At 42.2% G+C, this 26,240-nt stretch overlaps 1 protein-coding gene and 1 long non-coding RNA gene across 2 annotated transcripts in view; both read right to left on the bottom strand.

The window, feature by feature from the left end:
• The window catches only part of LOC118110615 (membrane cofactor protein), a 28,038-nt gene continuing 1,798 nt past the window's right edge, over positions 1–26,240 (bottom strand). The window contains exons 3-12 of the mRNA XM_047340195.1: positions 25,910–26,098; positions 7,134–7,233; positions 6,830–6,903; positions 6,556–6,738; positions 6,279–6,458; positions 5,619–5,750; positions 4,796–4,864; positions 4,093–4,119; positions 3,958–4,002; positions 1–1,944 (exon numbers count right to left, since the gene is read on the bottom strand). Of these exons, the coding sequence (XP_047196151.1) occupies positions 1,898–1,944; positions 3,958–4,002; positions 4,093–4,119; positions 4,796–4,864; positions 5,619–5,750; positions 6,279–6,458; positions 6,556–6,738; positions 6,830–6,903; positions 7,134–7,233; positions 25,910–26,098 (1,046 nt within the window). The 3' untranslated portion in view covers positions 1–1,897. The remainder of the gene's footprint in view (positions 1,945–3,957; positions 4,003–4,092; positions 4,120–4,795; positions 4,865–5,618; positions 5,751–6,278; positions 6,459–6,555; positions 6,739–6,829; positions 6,904–7,133; positions 7,234–25,909; positions 26,099–26,240) is intronic.
• LOC124851956 lies at positions 17,450–20,532 on the bottom strand. The gene is made up of 3 exons (XR_007032778.1): positions 19,991–20,532; positions 18,720–18,780; positions 17,450–18,080 (listed from the first exon to the last, which is right to left on the bottom strand). It is a non-coding gene; the product is annotated as an uncharacterized LOC124851956 (long non-coding RNA).

Raw genomic sequence — 26,240 nt, 5'->3', positions numbered from 1 at the left:
TTTGCTGTGATCTGTTTTTAATCACACTGCAGCTGAAGGCTTCCTGAAAAGAAGAGATTCAGAGCTTCTTGGAAACAAGGTGATGCATCTCATTTACATTTCATTACATTTGCAAAGCAGCTACAACAATGAGTTAGTCCACCTGTGTTCAACAAAGAAAACTGAACATCAACTATAATTATTTTATTTATTTATTTTCATCTCCCAGTTATGAATTAGGTCACATTTAACTTAGGTTGTGAAATTTGTAAAATCCTCTTTAAAATATAGTGAGATTTGAGGAAACTGCATTTTCACCTCGGCTACGGACAGTTTGATTCGTTTTTACACATTTCAGACCCTTATTACACAAACTCACATCAACGGTGGTGTCACTTGCAAAATTTAACAGTAAATTTAACCAAATCAGGTCCACAGAGGAAGAATTGCTGCAAGTGCTATGTTACCACAAAACCACTAGATGTCACCACCATATTATTATCATTATTCATTATCATTTATATTTATTTCATTCATTTTATTGCTCCTTCGGAACTGAAGTTTTGGCAGAGTTAACCGGACACTAGTTCATCTAAAAGACTGGGAACTGGTTTACCATAACAATCGCTTACTGTGGAAATTCAGCAGACAGAAATGGAGAGACCTGGATTTTCCTGTTCTCTTCACCACTCCCTTTGCCTCTGCCTCCATCCCCAACCACATCCCTCCTCCGCTGGTCTTTTACAGCTGTTCCTCGGGGCTGGAACAGCTGTTCACGCCTGTTTATAAGCGTGCGGCCTCCTCTGTTTGTGGGTGTTTCCCTCTCATTCCTTCTGTGACACTGCAATGCAATCAAACACCCTGGTGACTCCAGGACCCAGGGAGAGACACCAAAGGGGGTGCAGCACATTTTTTTTAATATGACCAGAGAACCTGTTAGTTAACTCTTGCTTCCTCTCAGACAGTTTGAATAAGTCCCTCACAATAGTTCCTTGATGTGAGCGTTGCACCAAAGAGGTGCTCTGTGCAGCAGCAGCAGCAGGGGTCCCACAGCCCTGAACACAAGCCTTGACGACCTCACTGTTCTCCATGACTTGTGGACGAGGACCTCTGTGACCTGACATGAGAGGTGTCATATCCCCGGCAGTGAACAGCCAGCCATGGAGCAGCAGGCCAGGGTACTGAGGACGTTCCTGGCCCAGCTGGAGAGACAGGAGGCCGCCGATGAGGACGCACCGAATGGCTTTGCTGGGGAGTTTTCTGTGAGTTGAGGTTTATGTTCCTTTAGTTGAAATATACAGCTGGGGAGTGGTATCGTGGATGAAGCCTCAAAGTTTGTTCTGTCTGAACTGAGTGAGTGTGAGTGAATGTTCTACATTTTTGTTTCGGGGAAGTAACAGGCGGCTGTTGCATAAACAGCTCCAACACCAGACTTGTTCCTCCTCTTCTCACTGATGCTTGTCGTTAAAGGCACATGACCATTAAGACCTGCAGGCAAACGCGGCTGTATTTTAAAAGGTGAGCAGTGCATACATTCATTTGTTTCTCAATCCCAACCATTGCTGCATTTCATGCTACAGTGGCCCGAGCTGTGCTCTTGAGTTTTAGTGCAAAAGTATAAAATCTATATGGAGATAAAGCTTCTCTGACAAACTCAATGTCATTCATTAATATTAAGACAAAAGAAAAACTTCTGCACTGGTCTTCATTATGGGCAGGAATAAGTAAGGAAAGTTAAAAGAGTATCAGATATGTACATTACTGTCGACTAACCAGAGCAACAAGCAGTAGCTGAGGACTGAGCGCAATTTGCAGAGATTTCAGGATCTCTAGACATTTCATCATGTCTGTCTCTCCAAATTAAAGCCATAAGCAGGTTCAAACACTCGTCCAGGGCGGCCCTCTTCCATTCAGATCATTAGTACAGCCCGTACAGCTGGGCCATCAGGACGCTAATGCTTACTGCTGCAAAAGAAAAAGAAGAATAGTGTTAATTTTCAGACATAGTGTAAAAACCCGTACCAACCTGAGGGTTGGCAGTTCGATCCCCATTCTTCCCCATCTGCATGCCGAAGTGTCCTTGGGCAAGATGCTGAACCCTGAATTGCCCCTCATAGAACAAGAAAGTGCTGCTTATGAATGTGTGTGTGTGAATGTAAAACTACGACTCAAAAGTCTCAACCAATTTTACAGATAATAAATCTCAACACATCTTAACAATTGAACAGTTTTAGAATCACTTTCTTCCCCTCTTATATCCCACTCCCCCACTTTGTTCATCTGTTTCTCTCCCTTTCTCTGTCTCACTCCTGTTTCTCCGTCTCACTCCTCCGTCTCACTCCTCTGTCTCTCTCCCTTTCTCCGTCTCACTCCTCTGTTTCTCCGTCTCCCTCCTGTTTCTCTCCCTTTCTCCGTCTCACTCCTGTTTCTCTCACTTTCTCCGTCTCACTCCTGTTTCTCCGTCTCACTCCTCTGTTTCTCCGTCTCACTCCTCCGTCTCTCTCCCTTTCTCCGTCTCACTCCTCTGTTTCTCCATCTCACTCCTCCGTTTCTCTCCCTTTCTCCGTCTCACTCCTCCGTTTCTCTCCCTTTCTCCGTCTCACTCCTGTTTCTCCACTTTCTCCGTCTCTCTCCTGTTTCTCTCCCTTTCTCCGTCTCACTCCTCTGTTTCTCTCCCTTTCTCCTTCTCACTCCTCTGTATCTCTCCCTTTGTTTTCTCTACCTGTATCTCTATCTGTCTTTTTCTTCTTCTCATGTGTAACTTGCCTCTAACTCTCTCATCTGTCCGCACTGTGGAGTCGCAATGTTTACCGCCTGGAATGCACAGACTTGATTGGCTGAGTAGTATCACGTGGGATGGCTTAACTCGCATGCAATTGGTCTGTGTGCGTTTCTCATCCGCTAAACCACTACCGTAAAGACTACAAAAGCTGCGCTGATTACAAATAGAAGCGCCCCGTCAGGTTTTAAACCCCATAACCTTCTGTTTTGGCTGTAGGTCCGGGTCCGTACGGGACGGCTTCTGGAGTCGGACCGGACGCGGTCCGCCTGTTAGTGACCTCTGTTCTACACGATTAAAACCTCATGAGGCGCTCGGGGCAGAGCTCTTTCTCCTGAGTGACTGACAGCTCTGTGCAGGAGAGTTCTTCTGAGGCTTACAACAGTGCCCCCTTGTGACAACTGTGGTGGATAAAAACCTTAAGAACACACACAACTTACTTCAGCATGCAACATTTAGAAAATAGCTGACAGACAGAAAGCTTAGACAGTAGGAAAAGGATGTTTAAAAACAGAAAAGGTTGGAGAAGTCACAAAAGTCACAAAGAGGATCGGGTTTTGTTACTGGTTGGTCTGGGATACAATACAGCAGCCATAAAAGGGAAGCAGCCGTTTCAAGGTGTTAGTCTAAAAGGATAAATAAAACCTTTACCAGGGTTTTTTCTTGATGAAGATGATGATGACACCAATGATACCAGTGATTATCGCTGGTATCATTGGTGTCATCAACGACTATTTTGATGAGACAAATACAAATGTGTGAAAAAGGATGACGGGATATGAGGCCAACAAATGCATCCACCATCCCCACATGAGAAGAGTAAGATTGGGAATGTGGCACTTTGACTCCAGAACTTATTATTATCATTATTTTATTAATTGTTGCTGCTATCATAAATAACATCTATAAATATCACTCTTATCGTTTTCTTTATAACAATGAAAACGTGTTTATCTCTCTCTCTCTCCCCTCTTTTCTCTCCACAGTCGTGCTGCTCATTGTGGGAACTGTTGTGTTTCTCCATAACTTTTAAGGTCTCGACCTTCTATGTAAAGTGCCTTCAGATAATGCAAGTTATGATTTGACGTTATACAAATAAAATTGAATTGAAGAATTCCATGTAATTCGCCAACGTGATCGGCGTTAACTCTTTACTTTGTTGATCTACTGTGGTTTGATCGACTGAAGTTGAAACTTACTCAGAGTTATGAACACAGTCTGTGTAACGCCGTCACTTCCACTCTCTGTAAATAAAAAGGTAGGAAAAAAAGGGATGAGATCATGGAAGAGGACAGAAATAACTCTAACAGGACAGATCATTTTTGATGACTTACCAGGTTTGTCAGTTGGTTTAAGAGCAGCTGAACCAGAGATATAAAGAAAAAGAAAAAAAATTATTGCATGTGACACGTAAGCATCATTGGATGAATTCAAACACCGGACATGCAGCATTAACGAGGGCTGAACAATGTTTTCAGGGAAATTCTGAGGTATTAAGCAATGGATATTGTACAATTGCCGAGTCTCACACAAGCACATTAACAGAAATCATAAACGCTAAAGCCACAACTACAATACAAGAAGTGACAACACATCCACAACAGCCACACAACACAATTGCAACCGAAGTGAGCGTTAATGGATGTTAAAATGTGAAGTGTTAATAGTTACTTATTGTGGTCAAGAATGCACCTGTACCCCAAAACCGCAAATAGACAAGAATTTAGCAGTAATAGAAAATTAACTCGGCTGGTTTCATTGTCAACATCCATTGTTGATCACATCCGTTGTGGTTATGTTTCTGTTTTGTGTCTCGATTATGATGTTTACATGACTGGCTCATACACTGTTCCATTCATTTTCCCCATTTACATGTTTCAGAGCAGAGTGTGATCATGATCAAGCAGTTGCTAAGCACCGTACGTGTAGATGGTGCAAAACGCTGTGTGAATAAAGGTTTGATTGTACTTGTAACAAACAATCACCGACAAAATCCCAGCTTTTTGGCCAAAACAAAAGCATCAAAAGAGACTCTACCCGTTTGTTTCCCTGAAGGTGTGGTGGTGGTGGTGGTGGTGGTGGTAGCAGCTTTAGTTGTGGCAGACACTGCTCCAAAAGAAAATAAATAAAGTAAAAGGGGAATCAGGACACTGTGATCAGGGATTTGTTTGGATCACATACATCCGATTACAGTTGTGTCTTTTTATTCATTAAGGCTGTGGAAACTAGTTCAAATCCATTTTAAAAACAAACAAATCATCTTTACCGTTTTTGTTTTATTTACAGTTTGTCATGAATTAATGTGGCTGGTTTTATTTTGAAAACTTGTAGTTGTATTGTTATTTAATGCTGTTATGTTGTTTCCAGCTTTCCACAGGAAGAGCACTCAAGCACTCAAGCCCTGTTCAGACAACGTATAATACGGACGTCTTCGCAAAATCTATTTGACCAACAGAGGATGTGTGAGAGAAGTGTTAATAGTTACTTATTGTGGTCAAGAATGCACCTGTACCCCAAAACCGCAAATAGACAAGAATTTAGCAGTAATAGAAAATTAACTCGGCTGGTTTCATTGTCAACATCCATTGTTGATCACATCCGTTGTGGTTATGTTTCTGTTTTGTGTCTCCATTATGATGTTTACATGACTGGCTCATACACTGTTCCATTCATTTTCCCCATTTACATGTTTCAGAGCAGAGTGTGATCATGATCAAGCAGTTGCTAAGCACCGTACGTGTAGATGGTGCAAAACGCTGTGTAAATAAAGGTTTGATTGAACAAACAATCACCGACAAAATCCCATTGAAAAAAAAAAGAAGCTTTTTGGCCAAAACAAAAGCATCAAAAGAGACTCTACCCGTTTGTTTCCCTGAAGGTGTGGTGGTGGTGGTCTTGGTCTTGGTGGTGGTGGTGGTGGTGGTGGTGGTAGTAGTAGCTTTAGTTGTGGCTTTAGTAGTAGCTTTAGTTGTGGCTTTAGTTGTGGCAGACACTGCTCCAAAAAAAAAAAATAAAGTAAAAGGGGAATCAGGACACTGTGATCATGGATTTGTTTGGATCACATACATCCGATTACAGTTGTGTCTTTTTATTCATTAAGGCTGTGGAAACTAGTTCAAATCCATTTTAAACAGACAAATCATCTTTAGCGTTTTTAGTATTATTTACAGTTGCTGTCATGAATTAATGCCGCTGGTTTTATTTTGAAAACTTGTAGTTGTATTGTTATTTAATGCTGTTACGTTGTTTCCAGCTTTCCACAGGAAAAGCACTCAAGCACTCAAGCCCTGTTCAGACAACGTATAATACAGACGTCTTCGCAAAATCTATTTGACCAACAGAGGATGTGTGAGAGAAGATTGGGAATTCATTCTATTGAGCTATCCTGGAGTTTTGTATAGTTCTAATAATTGAATTGAAAAAGAAGACGGTGAAAATATCCCCCCATTTGCATAAATAGCCAATCACACGTAGGAATGGGATTAAATCTGAAATTAGCATAAACTCACATATAACTTACATTTGCATTTTGGAAGACCGGGTGACCAGTCGCTATTTATGTCACATGTCTGTGTCCTCTCTCCCACCATGTCGTATCTGGTATCGCACTCCAACGTCACACTAGCCAAGTGTTTATAGGGGGGTCGAGAACCCGCTGCCCATTTACCAAAGTCAATAACAGGCTCTTGACAATTAACAACTGCAGGCAAAGAAAATGGAAAGTAATAGAGTATTGGTGAGAGTCACGGCTCAGGTTACATCGGAGAATCTTGAGAAAAATTATAAAAGCCACTTACTGATACACTCTGGAGGATCAGGCTTGAATACCCTACCCTCTGAACATGTTGATGATTTGGAACCTTTGAGTGAATACGGTTTTTGGCAAACGAATTGTATAACCTCCAAATATTCGTAGTAGTCTTCTTTTTTTGGACTGAAATCGCCATTTTCAATCCCACGTGGCAAACCACAAGTAATTACTGCAAAATAAAAATGACACTTATTAGAATTTAATGCTTTTTACAGTTTTCTGTCATTTAAAGTTTTTTTTGCTAAAGAAAGATCACCAACCTTCACATGTAGGCAACCTGCCCATCCACCCTTTGTCTCTACACACGAGTTCTGCTTTGCCAACCAAATCGTAACTAGAAAAGGGGGGGGAAAAGTTTGACGTCAGAACACAGATTTTCACAGAAATCTATGTTTGCCATTCCGTTAACATGCCACAGAATAGTAATTCATTATTTATTGAATAATAAATTCCCACTTTAGTTGAAATAAGTTGGTTGATCAGGAAGCATGAGGTTTTTCTGACGAATTTTTGGATTTAAAAGAGTAGGATTTAAAAAAACAGCATCATTGGTTTATTACTAACCCTGTGTTGCAGACGGCCACTGCTTCAGCGCCAAAATCAATCCCTTGAGAGTAATCAATGTATCCGTTTGCAACTTCTCCAGCAGAGCCACAGCTCTTTACTGAAAGAAAGAAAGATTAAAGTCCTCCCTTTAAAAAGGATTTGGTAACACTATGCACAAATGACTCAACAGGCTGATCAGATATTACCAGTGACTCATCATTTATATAATGGTAAGACATAATTTACTAAATGGTTCCATCTCAGACAGTGCTGCCAAAACTGATTGTGAAATATGCCCCGTTTAGACCTGGTATCAACGTTGAGGTTCAATCACAACTGGACAAGGTCGTCTGGTCACACCTGACATTAGGGTCCGTCCTGAATGTGTCTCCTGTGACCACTTGTGACTACTTCCCTGCTCTTTATGCAAATAATCACGTACGTAATGTGTTTACCAAGTCCAAATTATTGTTTTCACGCAGTCTGAGTATAAAGAATAATATCAATCATTATGTGTTGATATTGCGACAAAAGATCGTATGGACACTCACGGGGAGGAGTTAAAAATATGTTTGATGATCGCATCATCACAGTTGTGTGCGTTCAAACTTACTTCAAGCACTTGGTGCTGACCACTTGTGATCAGATTATAATAATAATAATAATAATAATAATAATAATAATAATAATAATAATAATAATAATAATAATAATAACAATTATAATATTAATACCAGGGCTGAATGGGTCATACTGTCTGCTGTTAGTAATGTGAATGTAAAAATCCTGATATTCACTCTGGCATGTCATCTTCACAGGACTCCAGTTGCCGTCTACACAAGTAACGGATGGGGACCCTCCTGCAGACATGAAGCCAACATTACAGATGAAAGAAGCCACAGCGCCATTCGGGAACGAATCCAAGAGAATGTCTTTGTCCTTCAAGCCCATGTTGGCTCCGGCCACAGGTTTGATACAGTTTTGAGCTATAATGGAAAAAGAAAGACAGAAAAGTTTATTCAACCTTTATTTCAACTAGGGTTGCAAAGGGGCGGAAAATTTCCGGTAAATTTCCGGAAACTTTCCGGAAACTTTCCGGAAACTTTCCATGGCAAGTTAAGCTCGGGAATTTTGAAAAAAAAATGTTACCGCAAATTAAACACTGAGCAATAAAAACGTCATTCAAAACTGTATTTTAAAAGATGTATGGAATGCAGCACACGCTGCACGTTGAATTTCTCCATCACATGCACAGATAATTCCCAGCATCCTGCACACTACAGCTGGGCTATTGAGTCCACACTACTGCATTAGCCCAAGGACTAGTCAGGTAAGTTTTGATGATATTACTGGGGAAAATATATTAGCATGCTGATTGAGGATTGTTTATCTAACCTATTTCTATTCATTTATCCATCAATTGTAAAATATTTTTAAAGAGGATTCCAATTGTTTAGCTAACTATTTATATCCCTGGCATTGCATTAGTGTTTTTTACAAGCTTTTTTCTCATCTTATTCTACAGAACAATGCCACGTGCACTATCTCATGTGTGGAGACATTTCACCCCAGCCAATGTAGAAGGAAAGGCTGTGTACATTTGCAAATACTGTGCAAAGACCTATGTTAAGAATGCCACAAAGATGCAGAAGCATATAGTAAAGTGCCCAAAGGGGCTCAAATCAGCTTATGACAAAACAAAATGTTTACATTTATGTCTGTATATGACAAGGTAAATACAGTTAGTATAAATTACCCACAAAATTTCCAGTTTATTCCCGTTAATTCCCATGGAAAGTTTCCAACTTTGAATATTCCCGGAATTTTGCAACCCTAATTTCAACTGTGAACTATATTGTTCATTCACAATTTAGCTGAGTAAAGAAAACAAAACATTCCTGCGCGCCGAAGTGTCCTTGGGCAAGAGAGTGAACGTCAAAGATATTGAAATTAGTGGACTGCACTACAGGTGCCAACTGTTTTAACTGGGATCTGTAACCTTCAGCGGTTCTCGTTTTAGTTGAGAGAGTGATTGTGAATTGCAAAACTGTGCTTTAAAGAGCTTGGAATGCTCATCAGGACCAGAAAAGCTCTACAGAAATACAGGTTATACTCTGTGACTCTAAATGTTTGTGGAGACGATGAAAATGTTATAATCAACACTTCTACCGCAGTGAAGTGAGCCGTCATGTGAAAGCACGTTGAAGCCAGTCTATTTGTGCTGTACAGATAGTTGGAGCATCAGCAAATGATGAAAACACAACTATATTTTAGTTATAGTCTCTCGTTTGATATACATTTCTCTTTTTCTTTCTTCTGACTATGCTCGTATCACATTTCATGTCACTTTACTGCACAATGACTGAGAAGATTAAAGGGGGAGTCTGTGACAATGACCCAACACAAGGGGCCGCCTGGCTTCACTTTGGCTCCTGATTCATTAGCTCTTCCACACTGACCTTGGGCGGCAACGACAAGACCAACAATGAGCAGGAGACGGACGGATGTGAGATCCATGACGAAACGGGACAAGTCCACAAGCCCCATTTTCTGATGAAGGAAAAACATGTGTGAATTAGCAAGGCTCTCACAGTGGAACACAACTGGATAAACACAACCTCACGCTAAAAACACCATTCAAAATATGTCGGATTTAGTCAGCTAACGTGACGGCTCTTCTGTGTCTGGTCTCATCGAGCTTCTTCACACATTGTCCGTAGTGACACTTTTGATCGGGTGAAAATGATTCAACACACCGGTTGAAGCTACGGGTTGAAGGCGTCTCGGGGAAGCTAACTACGTGATTCGTGACTTTATCGTAGCGATTTAAGTGACAGGATCTACGCCGAAATTAGCGTTAGATCCTGGGTGTGGACATTGTGTTCAACCAGCTGACAGGAAACAAAATGTAAAATTCACATAAATATGCGTAGGGACATGGTTTGTAAGTCGGTGTTCCAGTTTAACTGGGAATCATGTCTTTATTCCAGATGTTGCTGGTCGGTTGCAGACTCGGCCGCAGATTCGTCATTTTGACAAAGCGCCTGTGTTTGAAGTGCAGTTGAAATAAACATGAAACAAAAACCCATCAAGAGTTAATATAACATGAGCGTGTCAACATCACAAACGCTCATCAGAAAACACTATAGTTTGTTGTTCGTAGATTCTGTAATGCAAGTGTGGTTTATCTGTGTGTAATCATCAGATGATCTGACTGAAGTGGGTCGAGTGTGTCGTCAACATGACGTGTGACGAGGAAAATCTGGAAAACTAACTTAACGTCTTCATTGTCTAATAACCTGTTGTGTATTTCTTCTCTTCTGTCAGATTACTACGTGCTGTTGGAACTGAGTCAGTCGAAGGAGTAAGTAAAATACCCTGTGCAGATATGACAACTCTGGCTGATTGTGTATTTCATGTTAAAACAGATTGTGGTCGTGTTACATAGTTTACTATTTGTCCCCATGCGAGGAGTGTGGGCTTAACGATGACTCATCTACAGCGGGTTACTCACAGGATATGTTTCTTTATGATGGCGATACCGTGTTCAGTGTAGAAAAGGAAATGCTCATCCACACTCAAACCCTTTGACACACAAGCTACGCAAACCTCTTCTAATTCACAACATGGGTCAAAAAGGACACATTCATTTCCTGTGTTATTTCATGCATGGCTGGGTGTGTCTTTGTTCTTTTATAGCTTATTCTTCCTTCTTCATTTAGGAGAAGGCTCCGTTGATGACATAGAAGACTCATGTCATCAAAGGCTTACTCATTTTTTAAAAAAAAAACACTTATGAGGGTCATACTTCTTAATTTTTGCAATTTCTGTTAAAGGCTGAATGTACAAGAAGTAAATATACACAAAGAAGGGAGTTGTGTCTAATCAAGGCACAATATTCAAATTAATATCAATTCATATTTACAATGCACAATATGTAGCTTCTCAGTTCCACAGCACAATGTTTTTACATATAGGCTAAAATATAGGCTCAAAATAAAAAACCCGGAGTGCTTTTATTTTGAAAAGGCAATTGTCGCAACCATTTGTTTGTGACCTAAATTCATCAGATAAACATCAAAACTCGGGTGAAAGATCCTGTTCTCTGTTTATTCTGCTGTGAACCACAACGTGTATCTCTCTATGACACAAATGTATTTACAACACTCACAGTGCAGAACAAAGTCTAGTTCATGAGCATCAGAGACTCAGAATCAACACCCGCCTCCTCGTGTTCCTCCTCCTGTCCTTCACGCAGCATCTTTATGACCTTTACGACTTAAAGTCTGAAATGACTGCAACCAGCCAGACTCACACTCTGGATAAAGAAAAACCAAACGCAGCTAGCTTGTTGATCCAGCTATGGTTGGCTAGCCAGAAAGGAAGCTAGCTAACTAACAGCTAGTTAGCATGTTTCTTTCTAAATGTAAGGTAGGTTTCCTGTATAGTGAATCCACGCTGTTTGGGTCCTTTTTGACCCGCGTGTGTGTCAAAGTGCTGTGGGAACGGATCATCAGTTTGTGAAGCCTGTTGTTATTCTGTGTTGGGACCATCACCAGACAACTGGGGCGTCTCGAACAACGCCATGTGTTTTACAGTTGACAGATTAAAAAACCAGAAGCTAAAACCAGAAGCTAACACTGCTTCACCATGTCGTTTCGACACGTTTTTTAATACTATATCTATTCTGTTACCCACATCATTAATCTTGTTGTCTGAACGCGATGTTGACGCGGACATGTTATATTAACTCGCGATGGGTTTCTGTTGAACAGAAACCAAACCGTGAATGAGGTTTAAATCCCGTTAGTGTGACGTCACCGTGTTGTCTGTCCGTTAGTTTGGTGACTGAAGAATGTAAACATCTAAAGACTGTAAAACTCACCCAGTGGGACGAGGAGAGCCGAGGAGAGCCGGAGGAGAGCCGGAGGAGAGCCGGAGGAGAGCCGGAGGGAGGAGAGCCGGAGGAGAGCCGGAGGAGAGCCGGAGGAGAGCCGGAGGAGAGCCGGAGGAGAGCCGGAGGAGCCGGAGAGCGGAGGAGAGCCGGAGGAGAGCCGGAGGAGAGCCGGAGAGCGAGGAGAGCCGGAGGAGAGCCGGAGGAGGAAGCTGCTGTCGCGTCGGGGACTGAGGAGGAAACTGAACCCTGTGTATTCTGACAACTCCTAACCACGCCCACTAACCGCACAACAAAGGGCAGACCACATCCTCGAGATTCTGTGGAAATGGAGTTAAAGTAGTAAAACGCGGCTTACTTCCGGTTCAATATCAGTCTGAATTTACAAGGAAAAACAGTGAAAATATGACGTCTCAGTTTTCACATTAGCAGTATTTATTATGAATCATTTACAACCATCATACAAAGAAAAACTTGAAATAAAAACAGTGTTGATATACTACAAAATATAAATATATACAAAAGTTATAATCCACATTAAAAGGCCAGGGCTTTAATAACTGGTGTCCCATATGAAAAGTCTATTCTGGGAATGGCAGAGACAATGTTAAACTGTTTTGAAGTTTCGATACTGTCTGTACTATACTAGGTTCGTTTATTACTCTGATATAACTCCTATTCATTTTCATATTTTTGGACTTTGGATGTGATATTTCCAGACCGCTTCAGGGAATTTCTTCCACTTTTGAACTTGCTTGAAATGAACCTCTCCCTTCCTCTTGGGACATTTCCTTTGTCTTGTTTTGGTACATTTAAGAACTATGAACAGAAATATCAGTAAGGACGCCAAATAACCCCAACGCAGCAACATGTACCAGAGTGGTGCCCATGTCTGGAACCTGAAAACAAAAAGCAGATCTGATTAGTGTGACTAAAAAGCTCTTATTATATCCATCAAGGTGGTTAAAGTAAACTGTGTTGTAGTCTGACCTTTTCAAAAGGAGATCAGGACGGGTGTGATTAATTTGTAAAGGCTGGTTTCCTGGTTCAGTGTGGATTTTCCCATTGGTGGTCAGAGCTGGCACTGGTGGTGCAACGTTTCAATGTTGCACCACCAGAGCTGGCACTGGTGGTGCACATCCTGTCTGCACAGTCATAGCTGGGTTGGCCTGATGATTAACAAAGACATTGAAACGTTGCTCTTTTATTAGCTTTTAGCTTGTGGAATATGTATTTTACAGCAACCTTGAAACAGATCACACCCTGTGAGTATACGCTATAAAACCTAAGTGTAATAAATGTCAACATGAAGCTCCTGTGTGGAGGATTTTTCAAACAATAATTTGTAATGTTTAGAGATCAAAACAGAAACTGAAGGCGTGTCTTTCTATTTGTGGAAAAATATGACGGTTGCAGTGAAGAGTTGTGTCATGGGCCATATATAGTACTATTTGCAACAGTGTATTTTCTGATATCACCACTAGGGGGGATTAAAGTCAAACTCTGACACGGATTCATTTGAAACTATTGTATAAACAATATATAATCTATTTATACAGTATTCACAATGATGATGTTTATCAATGATCATTCCAATTAATCCAATCAAACAAGTTGCTTGGATGGTTTTTAGCTCTTTCTGCAACTAAGGGACAGGAGGTGTGATTCCATCAGACTATTCCTTTTTTGACAGCTTTTATGAGGGCAAGGAGAGAAGTAAGGATGCAACGAGACAGGAAGCACCGATCCTGACATTAAAGCCACAAGAAAAAGTATCTGTACAAGTTTCAGAAAAACTGACCGGAGTTTTTCATTTACCAGGTCAAACACAGACGTCACATTTCGATCCCCAATACCAGAAGTTCAAAAGAATGAACAGACTTGTAGCAGTGTCACTTGCCCTTTACCTCTGTCTGCCACTCATCGTATATCAAGCTTCTCTACAGCCTACAATGGAAAGTATGAATGTAGGATGTGTTGTTCAGCCTTGACCCATAAAGCTGTGCAATAAACTGACGAAATCAGCAACAATCATCCATAATGACACAAACGATTATACCTACTATACCTAAAAGGAATTATAAAGTACTATTTTATTATTATTATTAAGTACAAATTCCCTTAAAGCAACAACTGCCTTAAAGACACTGCTGTCATGAGGACCAAAGCAAGTACAAATGATTTGGAGACTTTATCTTGAGCAGTATTATAATCCTACCAGTCAAATCTTAATGTCTTTACCTGTCATATCTGTTGGGATCGGCTGTATAATGATAATAAATCAGAGTCTGAGCAGGTGCTCTCATAAAACATCTTATGTCCTGTAAATGTTTGATTATTCCCTGCAGACAACAAGGAACGCTGATTCTTACCTTTATATTTCTCAGAGAGAATACAACACCTCATCGGTTCTTACCCTGCAGGTTCACAACATAGATACAGCCGCTGTGTGCAGGCCTCAGGACCTGCACGGAGAGGACCTCACTCTCCTGACTGCTCAGGGCGTTAGTGGCCACGCAGTAATAATCGCTGTCCTCTCCCAGCGAGCCGCAGTGAAGATACAAGTTTGATGACAGGTGGAGGAGTGAGTCCTTGAAGCGAGTGCGCTGATGCCAGGCGTAATGAACACCAGAGCCCTGTGCACAACCACAGCGCACAGTCACCGGCTGCCCCCAGCACGTAGGCCCATCCACCAGAGATGTCAAGGGCCACAGTCTGGGTTTGGACAGCGGAACTGGCACAAAGAAACCGTTTATTTGAATCCCTTCAGGTTGACGCCGTAGAGGAATAGAAGTTTAAACGCACACTAGATATTGATAATGTTGTGATTGTAGTGAACCTTTAAAGCTGTTCTTACCTTCAGTGATGAGCACATTAACTGAAGTCATGATGTCACTGTTTACTTTATCAATCCCAACCCAGTACGCTCCAGTGTCATCAAACTGCAGATCTGTGACCTTCACAAACAACCCTCTTCTTCCTAAATCTATGACGAGGGATCTGCCTCCAATTTGACTGACATGTTCTGAATGCACTAAAATCGTACAGGTGGTCCTGGAGTCCCCTCGACACCAGTACTTTTTATTGAGCAGGAAATGGTTTGTGTCGTATGTGCAGAAAAGAATGAATTCGCCTCCGATATGTGCTGTGATCTGTTTTTAATCACACTGCAGCTGAAGGCTTCCTGAAAAGAAGAGACTCAGAGCTTCTTGGAAACAAGGTGATGCATCTCATTTACATTTCATTACATTTGCAAAGCAGCTACGACAATGAGTTAGTCCACCTGTGTTCAACAAAGAAAACTGAACAACATCAACTATAATTATTTTATTTATTTATTTTTATCTCCCAGTTATGAATTAAGTTTATATTATTGATAAAAATTATTAAACCATATGTCATTGAAACAAGAAAACCTACTTATAATGACACTATATCAAAATACTGGGAGCTGGTTTACCATAACAAACGCTTACTGTGGAAATTCAGCAGACAGAAATGGAGAGACCTGGATTTTCAAATTGCGATAAAACGGCCGAAAACGTACAATGGGACTCGAGGTCTCTCGCCCTAAAGAGCGAGAGGCCGAAAATGACTGTTTTTATACCCTTTTTTCTTCACTAAAACTGCTCTCAAATCCACAAACGGAGGTTCTCAGACATGATTTTCATATCAAATAGAAGTTGAAGAAGTTTCCTTCGCAGACGTGTCACTCTCAAATCTCTCGGACCTGTGCTTCCGTCCGCCACGAGAAATCGAGGAATTATTTCCGGCGCCGACTCCCATTGAGTCTCATGTTAATTTTGACCGAAATTTCTGGAAAGATTAAAACGGAAAAATAAATCCTAAATTGCTCCCACGGCCCCATTTCTTAACTCTCACCAATAAAAAAGATATCTGGTTGTTGTTTAAAGTCTTGTGATTCTCAAAATGTTTTCATTTTACAGATAGGACTTATAGGACTTGTTTTTGAGTAACAAGCATTTGTTTGCGGAAAGCGCTAGAGTGGAGATATATTTCGGCCCCATTGAATCCAATGTTAAATTTCACCGGACATTTTTGGAATGAGAACTACGTTTCTAAATTGCTCGCACGGCCCCATTTCTTAACTCTCACCAATAAAAAAGATATCTGCTTGTTCGTCAACGTCTTGTGATTCTCACGGTGTTTTCATTTCACAGATAGGAGTTAGTGAATTACACACGCTGAGAAGGTGGGGCCAAAGGGGGAAAGGGATCTTTATATTAACTACTTCAAAGGTGTTGATCAACACTAAATGTAGTGTGGTGGGTAGAGCAGTGGGACAGTGACTCAGAGGTGGTGAGTTGAAGTCCAGGTGAGGGCAGAACCTTAACATTGATTTTTGTCTTTGTCTTCCACAGGGGGACTTTTGAACTCTTTAAATATACAACTTTCAAAGAATTAGAACAACACTGTGATTGGACCAGTGGGTTGAGACGCTGACTCAGTGATCCGCTGGTCGTGAGTTCAAAATTCAAAATTCTGTCACATGATCAGAGCCCTGATCTGAAGTGACCTATGAGTGTGTATGCAGTGTTAGTGATAGGACCACCTACTGATCAAGTCTGTCTCCCCCTCTTAAAGCAGCCAGCCAGTCTCTCTCTCTCTCTCTCTCTTTTATACCAGCCAGTCTCTCTCTCTCTCTCTCTCTTATACCAGCCAGTCTCTCTCTCTCTCTCTCTCTCTCTCTCTCTCTTTTATACCAGCCAGTCTCTCTCTCTCTCTCTCTCTCTCTCTCTCTCTTTTTATACCAGCCACTCTCTCTCTCTCTCTCTCTCTCTCTCTCTCTCTTTTTATACCAGCCAACCTCTACACTTGACAGTGTAGAGGTTGGCAAAATTCGCTTATGTAACATTAATGAAAAAACATTTGTGAAAGAAAAACATTTATTATGAATATAATAAAGTTACTACCGGTGTACTTACTAAATAAAGATATGTATGTGAGTATGCGTGTGTGTGTGTCTGTGTGAGTGAGCGTGCTTCCAAAATGGTGGCTGGCCACGCTAAAGATAACGGACTCCTCCCTTTGGAATTTTTACGACATTTGGCGGGGGTCAGAGAGATGGGTCCTGCGATATGCGTGTGTCTGTGTTGGTGCCAAATTAGAGAAAGTTACTAGATGCATGCAAAGAAAGACTGTGAAGAGCATAACAAACTGACATTAACTTTCAAATAACTTGTAACCAAAATATCACAACAACACAAATCAAACTTATAAACATCACAAGGAATCTAATAAACAGTCTTTGCTTAGCCTAGTATAATTATTAAGCCCAGTTGTGTTACCCGTCCATGGAAAGGGAAAAAAGGTTGATGTGCTGTTCGAAGTTCTGTGAAGTCGTCTTGCTGGTTTTGTGGCTCATGCCTTTGTGGTTCTGTTGTGCGGTGCAGCGGTTTTGCTGTTTGAAGTTCTCCGGCAGGACATCGCGTCGCTGCTTGAAGGTTGGTAGAGCTTGGATTGCGAGGAGGTTTCCGTGGTGAGATGAGCTGCAAGCTGCACCTCTCCTCCATGAAGTTGATTTGAGTTGAAAGAGTGAGCTGGACCCCCTTCTCCTCTCGAGGGTAGCGTAGAAAAAAAAAAAGATGTGAGCTGGAGAAGCCAGACTTCTCCCCTCGGAGGGATTGCATGGAAAGAAAATGAAGAGGGGGAGACCTGGCCTTATATTGGCCCGGTGACCTCACAGGTCATGGGGCCCAGAGTGACCAATAGGAGTTGAAACTTGTGTCCCTGGTCGGTTTTCACACCTCTGTGTGATGTTGAGGCACCCTGGGAGACGGAGTTCTGGAGGCTCTGGTTTTCTCCAGAACAAAGGACATGCGGCCTTAAGCTTTTGACTACACATGTAGGCCGAACTGTAGTTCACAAATACAAGGTCCCAACAGAGCGCAATTTGCAGAGATTTCAGGATCTCTAGACATTTCATCATGTCTGTCTCTCCAAATTAAAGCCATAAGCATGTTCAAACACTCGTCCAGGGGCGGCCCTCTTCCATTCAGATCATTGGTACATCCTGTACAGCTGGGCCATCAGGACGCTAATGCTTACTGCTGCAAAAGAAAAAGAAGAATAGTGTTAATTTTCAGACATAGTGTAAAAACTCTTACAGCCCTGTTAATGAAGGAAGAAAAAAAAAAAGTTATGCAAATGTGATGTCATGGGACATAGAAATAGCAGGACAAGTGAGGAGGCATTTCAGGAGCAGTGTTTTCTCTCGGGGAAGCAGAGTTACCTCTACCACAGACTTTGGACATAGACACACAAACATGTATGGGCGGCTGTGGCTGAGGGGTAGAGGTCGTCCTCCAACCTGAAGGTCGGCAGTTCGATCCACAGTCTTCCCCATCTGCATGCCGAAGTGTCCTTGGGCAAGATGCTGAACCCCGAGTTGCCCCTCATAGCACAAGAAAGTGCATCTAATAGATGCACTGTATTAATGTGTGTGTTAATGGGTGAATGTAAAACTGTACTGTAAAGAGCTTTGAGTGGTCATCAAGACTAGAAAAGCGCTATATAAATACAAAACCATTTACCATATATAAACACACTAAAGGATAGAAACACTGAAAACACAACATACGTCTCCTTTAAAATGTTCTGCCTACATCATCATATATCGGTGCCGCTCATCGTTATTTGTTCATTTGGCAAACATAGGTTCAAGTGTACTTTGTGGTCAATCTTCTTACCGAGAGTGGAATTCCCTCTCCTTGTTTTGGAGCCTCACTGTCAGGATAACTTCTCTGAGACCTGCAACACAATAATGGTCAACTTTACTGCTAATGTGTGACCCAGTAGAATGTAATAAAGTGTAGAGAAGACCCAGACCAACTTCTTTCAAGGAGAATACCACACACACACACACACACACTCACACACACACACACACACACACATACACACCACCACCAACTATGTCTCGCAGTCGCACTGACCACATTCGTTCTGTTTTTTTTAGATGCAAAAGTGCTACCTGTTCTTCTGCAGAAAGGTTGTGTAAATGGCTGAAATATCACTATTTTTTTTTTTTAACTCATAATTCACTGATTTGCCAAATTTAGCCCTATAGAGCCAAAAGTTGTGAAGCTTAGATGTGTATTTAAGATTCACAACTTGTAAAAGTATGATTTTAAAGATACTGTCCTACACACGAGTTCGTCTTTACACTCAAACAACAACTCTGCCCCGACAGCAACTAAAAGCTTTTCCTGGGAAACATTTATTAACCACTGCTTCCTACTTTGCAGAGGTTAAATTAGTTCATGTAAAATTTTAACGAACCAGACGGGCAATTTAAAAAAAGGAACTGGATTGTTCTTGGAACAGTTCTCGGGCTGATTATTAAAGCATTTCAAAGACAATATCTGCCTTATATTCAAGAGTAATGAAATGTGCAAATCACACCAACCTCTCCAGACATTGGTCTTACTCTGATGTGCAGGGTTAACCCTAACACTGCATATTAGATGATGGACATAACACATTTCTGTGCCACTGAATAACTGGTGCCTGTTAAACAGTCTAATGTAACCATGGCATAACTTATCGTTTCTAATTAAACAAGCTGTCTCATGATGCATTCAGCTGATTTGTTTTTCTACACGATTAAAACCTCATGAGGCGCTCGGGGCAGAGCTCTTTCTCCTGAGTGACTGACAGCTCTGTGCAGGAGAGTTCTTCTGAGGCTTACAACAGTGCCCCCTTGTGACAACTGTGGTGGATAAAAACCTTAAGAACGCACACAACTTACTTCAGCATGCAACATTTAGAAATAGCTGACAGACAGAAAGCTTAGACAGTAAGAAAAGGATGTTTAAAAACAGAAAAGGTTGGAGAAGTCGCAAAAGTCACAAAGAGGATCGGGTTTTGTTACTGGTTGGTCTGGGATACAATACAGCAGCCATAAAAGGGAAGCAGCCGTTTCAAGGTGTTAATCTAAAAGGACAAATAAAACCTTTACCTGCGTTTTTTTTTCATGATGACACCAATGATACCAGCGATAATGGCCGCAATGGCGGCAATGGCTATTTTGATGAGACAAATACAAATGTGTGAAAAAGGATGACGGGATATGAGGCCAACAAATGCATCCACCATCCCCACATGAGAAGAGTAAGATCGGGAATGTGGCACTTTGTCAACAGAGCTTATTATTATTATCATGATTTTATTAATTGTTGCTGCTATCATAAATAACATCTATAAATATCACTCTTATCGTTTTCTTTATAACAATGAAAACGTGTTTATCTCTCTCTCCCCTCTTTTCTCTCCACAGTCGTGCTGCTCATTGTGGGAACTGTTGTGTTTCTCCATAATTTTTAAGGTCTCGACCTTCTATGTAAAGTGCCTTCAGATAATGTAAGTTATGATTTGACGCTATATAAATAAAATTGAATTGAAGAATTCCATGTAATTCCACGTCATTCCTCTGGGGCCATCGTGATCAGCGTTAACTCTTTACTTTCTTGATCTACTGTGGTTTGATCGACTGAAGTTGAAACTTACTCAGAATTGGAACACCATACTGTTTAAAGCTGTCACTTCCACTCTCTGTAAATAAAAGGTAGAAAAAAAAGGGATGAGATCATGGAAGAGGACAGAAATAACTCTAACAGGACAAATTATTTTTGATGATTTACCAGGTGTGTCAGTTGGTTTAGGAGCAGCTGAACCAGAGATATAAAGACAAAGAAAAAAAAATGATTGCATGTGACACATAAGCATCATCGGATGAATTCAAACACCGGACATGCAGCATCAACGAGGGCTGAGCAATGTTTTCTGGGAAATTCTGAGGTATTAAGCAATGGCTATTGTACAATTGCCGAGTCTCACACAAGCACATTAACGGAAATCATGAACGCTAAAGCCACAACTACAATACAAGAAGTGACAACACATCCACAACAGCCACACAACACAATTGCAACCGAAGTGAGCGTTAATGGATGTTAAAATGTGAAGTGTTAATAGTTACTTATTGTGGTCAAGAATGCACCTGTACCCCAAAACCGCAAATGGACAAGAATTTAGCAGTAATAGAAAATTAACTCTGCTTGTTTCATTGTCAACATCCGTTGTTGATCACATCCGTTGTGGTTATGTTTCTGTTTTGTGTCTCGATTATGATGTTTACATGACTGGCTCATACACTGTTCCATTCATTTTCCCCATTTACATGTTTCAGAGCAGAGTGTGATCATGATCAAGCAGTTGCTAAGCACCGTACGTGTAGATGGTGCAAAACGCTGTGTGAATAAAGGTTTGATTGTACTTGTAACAAACAATCACCGACAAAATCCCAGCTTTTTGGCCAAAACAAAAGCATCAAAAGAGACTCTACCCGTTTGTTTCCCTGAAGGTGTGGTGGTGGTGGTGGTGGTGGTAGCAGCTTTAGTTGTGGCAGACACTGCTCCAAAAGAAAATAAATAAAGTAAAAGGGGAATCAGGACACTGTGATCAGGGATTTGTTTGGATCACATACATCCGATTACAGTTGTGTCTTTTTATTCATTAAGGCTGTGGAAACTAGTTCAAATCCATTTTAAAAACAAACAAATCATCTTTACCGTTTTTGTTTTATTTACAGTTTGTCATGAATTAATGTGGCTGGTTTTATTTTGAAAACTTGTAGTTGTATTGTTATTTAATGCTGTTATGTTGTTTCCAGCTTTCCACAGGAAGAGCACTCAAGCACTCAAGCCCTGTTCAGACAACGTATAATACAGACGTCTTCGCAAAATCTATTTGACCAACAGAGGATGTGTGAGAGAAGATTGGGGATTCATTCTATTGAGCTATCCTGGAGTTTTGTATAGTTCTAATAATTGAAAAAAAAGAGGACAGTGAAAATATCCCCTCATTTGCATAAATAGCCAATCACACGTAGGAATGGGATTAAATCTGAAATTAGCATAAACTCACATATAACTTACATTCGCATTTTGGAAGACCGGGTGACCAGTCGCTATTTATGTCACATGTCTGTGTCCTCTCTCCCACCATGTCGTATCCGGTATCGCACTCCAACGTCACACTAGCCAAGTGTTTATAGGGGGGGTCGAGAACCCGCTACCCATTTACCAAAGTCAATAACAGGCTCTTCACAATTAACAACTGCAGGCAAAGAAAATGGAAAGTAATAGAGTATTGGTGAGAGTCACGGCTCAGGTTACATCGGAGAATCTTGAGAAAAATTATAAAAGCCACTTACTGATACACTCTGGAGGATCAGGCTTGAATACCCCATCCTCTGAACATGTTAATGATTTGGAACCTCTGAGTGAATACGTTTTTTGGCAAACAAATTGTATAACCTCCGAAAATTCGTAGTAGTCTTCTTTTTTTGGATGGAAATCGCCATTTTCAATCCCACGTGGCAAACCACAAGTAATTACTGCAAAATAAAAATGACACTTATTAGAATTTAATGCTTTTTCCATAGTTTTCTGTCTTTTAAAGTCTTTTTTGCTAAAGAAAGATCACCAACCTTCACATGTAGGCAACCTGCCCATCCACCCTTTGTCTCCACACACGAGTTCTGCTTTGCCAACCAAATTGTAACTAGACAAGGGAGAAATAGTTTGACTTCAGACCACCGATTTTCACAAAGATCTATGTTTGCCATTCCATTAACATGCCACAGAATAGTAATTCATTATTTATTGAATAATAAATTCCCACTTTAGTTGAAATAAGTTGTTTGATCAGGAAGCATGAGGTTTTTCTGACAATTTTTTAGGATTAACCCTTGTGTTGTTCCTGGGTCGAATTGACCCAGAGTGTGTGTGTGTGTGTGTGTGTGTGTGTGTGTGTGTGTGTGTGTGTGTGTGTGTGTGTGTGTGTGTGTGTGTGTGCGTGCGTGAGTGCGTGCGTGTGATCATACGCAAGCCCTGGCCGGTCAGGGTTAGGGTTAGGGTGACCCAAGGATTATCCAATTCTCCTGGGGTAATTGAGACCAATGGATTGTCATTCTCGATTGTCATGGGAGGGGTCATTTAGACCCCCAGAGAGGGCACTGTGGTGCTCTGTGGGGTCATTTAGACCCACACCTGATTCCAATTGAAATCAAGGGGGGGTACATTAGAGACAACGGCGATAGCGAAGAAGACGAAGACGACGACGGTGACTACGAAGACGACGACGGTGACGAAGACTACGACCCAGTGGGTGATGCTTCTGCAGATTCTTCATCCTTGGAAGAAGAAGAATAAGAAGGAGGACAAGACCACGGTGACACCACCACCACCACCACCATCGGACTCGTGGAAAGAGAGACCTTCCCCTCAAGAAACAGGGAAATAACATGGTCACTGCTCCTCCTCCTCCTCCTCCTCTTCCTCCTCCTCTGCTGCGGCTCAAAGCGGGGTCCCCCGGGGCCCCACGATCCACGCGACCGGTGACCTAGCCTCGACGTTCCACCTGTTCATCACACCGACGGTAGAGAACATCATCCTGGAGATGACGGATCGGGAGGGTCGTCGAAAATACGGTGACGAATGGAAAGGGATGGACGAGACCGACCTGCGTGCCTACGTAGGGCTGCTGATCTTAGCGGGCCTGTACAGGTCCCGGGGCGAGGCCGCCGCCAGCCTGTGGGACGCCGAGAGCGGCCGGGCGATATTTCGTGCCACGATGCCCCTAAAACTCTTCCACACGTACTCCAGACTGCTGCGCTTCGACGACCGCGAGACGAGACGAGCCACGGACAAATTGGCGGCCGTGCGAGAGGTCTGGGACGCGTGGGTGTCGCGGCTACCGCACCTCTACAACCCGGGGCCCGAAGTGACCGTGGACGAGCAACTGGTTCCGTTCAGAGGTTAGTCTTTTTTTTTTTTAATATTATTATTATGTTATGTTATGTTATGTTAGTTATGTTATGTAGATAGCGGCTGCTAGTCCTCGTCCTCATCTCATCTCCTCTCATCTCTTCTCCTCCTGTTTTTTCTCCCTAGGCCGGTGTCCATTCTGTCAGTACATGCCCAGCAAGCCGGCGAAATACGGGATCAAGTCGTGGGTGGTCTGCGATGCGAAATCAAGCTACGCTTGGAAGATGCAAGTGTACACCGGAAAGCCAAGCGGCGGACGCCCAGAACGGAACCAGGGGTTGCGGGTAGTGCTCGATGTAACGGAGGGACTGCACGGTCGTAACGTCATGTGGCAGCTCCTGGAGAGGAAGCTCACCGTGGTCGGCACTGTTCGGAAGAACAAGCCCGAGCTCCCGACCGGGTTGCTCGCGGTCAAGGGAAGAGAGGTGTTCTCATCCAAGTTCGCATTCACGCCCACTGCCACTCTTGTGTCCTACATCCCAAAGAAAAACAGGAATGTGGTGCTCCTGAGCACACGGCACCCTGAGGCCGACATCAGCGACCGCAAGGACGGGAAACCAGTCATCGTCCTGGACTACAACCGCAACAAAGGTGGCGTGGACAACCTAGACAAGGTGATCGGAACGTACAGCTGCAGGAGGATGACCGCGCGCTGGCCCCTGGTCGTCTTTCACAACATTCTGGACGTCTCTTCCTACGACGCCTTTGTGATATGGAGAGAGATCAACCCAGACTGCATGCCGGGCAAGCAGAACAAGCGGAGGGTGTTCCTAGAGCAGCTGGGAAAGGCTCTCGTGACTCCGTTCATCGCACGAAGGGAGCGCATCCCCCGCACGGACGTGTCCGCCACGGTTGTGAAGGCTGTAAAAGCCGCCACCGCCGCTGCACAGAGAGCTGTTGACTACGACGCTCGACCCGAGTGTCCGGCCTCCTCCATAGCCCTAGCAGCAGCCCCGCTCGGGGCGAGTAAGAGGAAGAGGTGTCAGATATGCCCCAGGAAAAAGGACTGTAAAACTCACACCATGTGCCGCGGGTGTAACAAATACATCTGCAAGGGCTGCTCACTTGTCTATTGTGCTATGTGTGCATCCTAATATGGGGTGGGCTATGTGAGGGGGCCAACAGCCGGGGGAAGCAGGGACAACACAAGGGTTATAAGAGTAGGATTTTAAAAAAAACACCAGCATCATTGGTTTATTACTAACCCTGTGTTGCAGCTGATCACAACTCGATCGCCAAAATCCTTTCCTTCAGTGTCATCAATGTGTCCGTTTGCAACTTCTCCAGCAGAGCCACAGCTCTTTCCTGAAAGAAAGAAAGATTAAAGTCCTCCCTTTGAAAGGATTTGGTAACACTATGCACAAATGACTCAACAGGCTGGTCAGATATTACCAGTGACTCATCTAAGAGATCATTTATATGCTGGTAAAACATAATTTACTAAATGGTTCCATCTCAGACAGTGCTGCCAAAACTGTGAAATATGCCCCGTTTAGACCTGGTATCAACGTTGAGATTCAATCACAACTGGACAAGGTCGTGTGTTCACACCTGACATTAGGGTCCGTCCTGAATGTGTCTCCTGTGACCACTTGTGACTACTTCCCTGCTCTTTATGCAAATAATCACGTACCAGTCTGAGTATAAAGAATAATATCAATCATTATGTGTTGATATTGCGACGAACAATCGTATGGACACTCACTGGGAGGAGTTAAAAATACGTTTGATTCATTGTGACATTGTCGTGAACTTCGTAATTAGCCCAGGAAAGATTTACGTTCACATAGTGAAAAGTGTCTCACGTGTCCCAGACCTTGTCTAAATGTGGTCTGGGTGATCGCATCTCAGAACGCATTAAGGACACAGTTGTGTGCGTTCAAACTTACTTCAAGCACTTGGTGCTGACCACTCGTGATCAGATTATAATAATAATAATAATAATAATAATAATAATAATAACAATTATAATATTAATACCAGGGCTTAATGGGTCTGACTGTCTGCTGTTAGTAATGTGCATGTAAAAATCAAGTCCTGATATTCACTCTGGCATGTCAGCTTCACAGGACTCCAGCTGCCGTCTTCACAAGTAACGGATGGGGACCCTCCTGCAGGCGTGTAGCCAACATTACAGATGAAAGAAACCACAGTGCCATTCTGGAACGAATCCAAGAGAATGTCAATGTCCTTCAAGTCCATGTTGGCTCCGGCCACAGGTTTGGTACAGTTTTGAGCTATGATGGAAAAAGAAAGACAGAAAAGTTTATTCAACCTTTATTTCAACTGTGAACTATATTGTTCAGTCACAATTTAGCTGAGTAAAGAAAACAAAACATTCCTGCACGTTGAAGTGTCCTTGGGCAAGAGAGTGAACGT

This window comes from Hippoglossus stenolepis, chromosome 6 (genome assembly GCF_022539355.2).
Source record: "Hippoglossus stenolepis isolate QCI-W04-F060 chromosome 6, HSTE1.2, whole genome shotgun sequence".
Classification (NCBI taxonomy): Eukaryota; Metazoa; Chordata; class Actinopteri; order Pleuronectiformes; family Pleuronectidae; genus Hippoglossus; species Hippoglossus stenolepis.
Note: the sequence above shows the minus strand (reverse complement) of the source record. Positions and strands in the feature narration are given on the sequence as shown.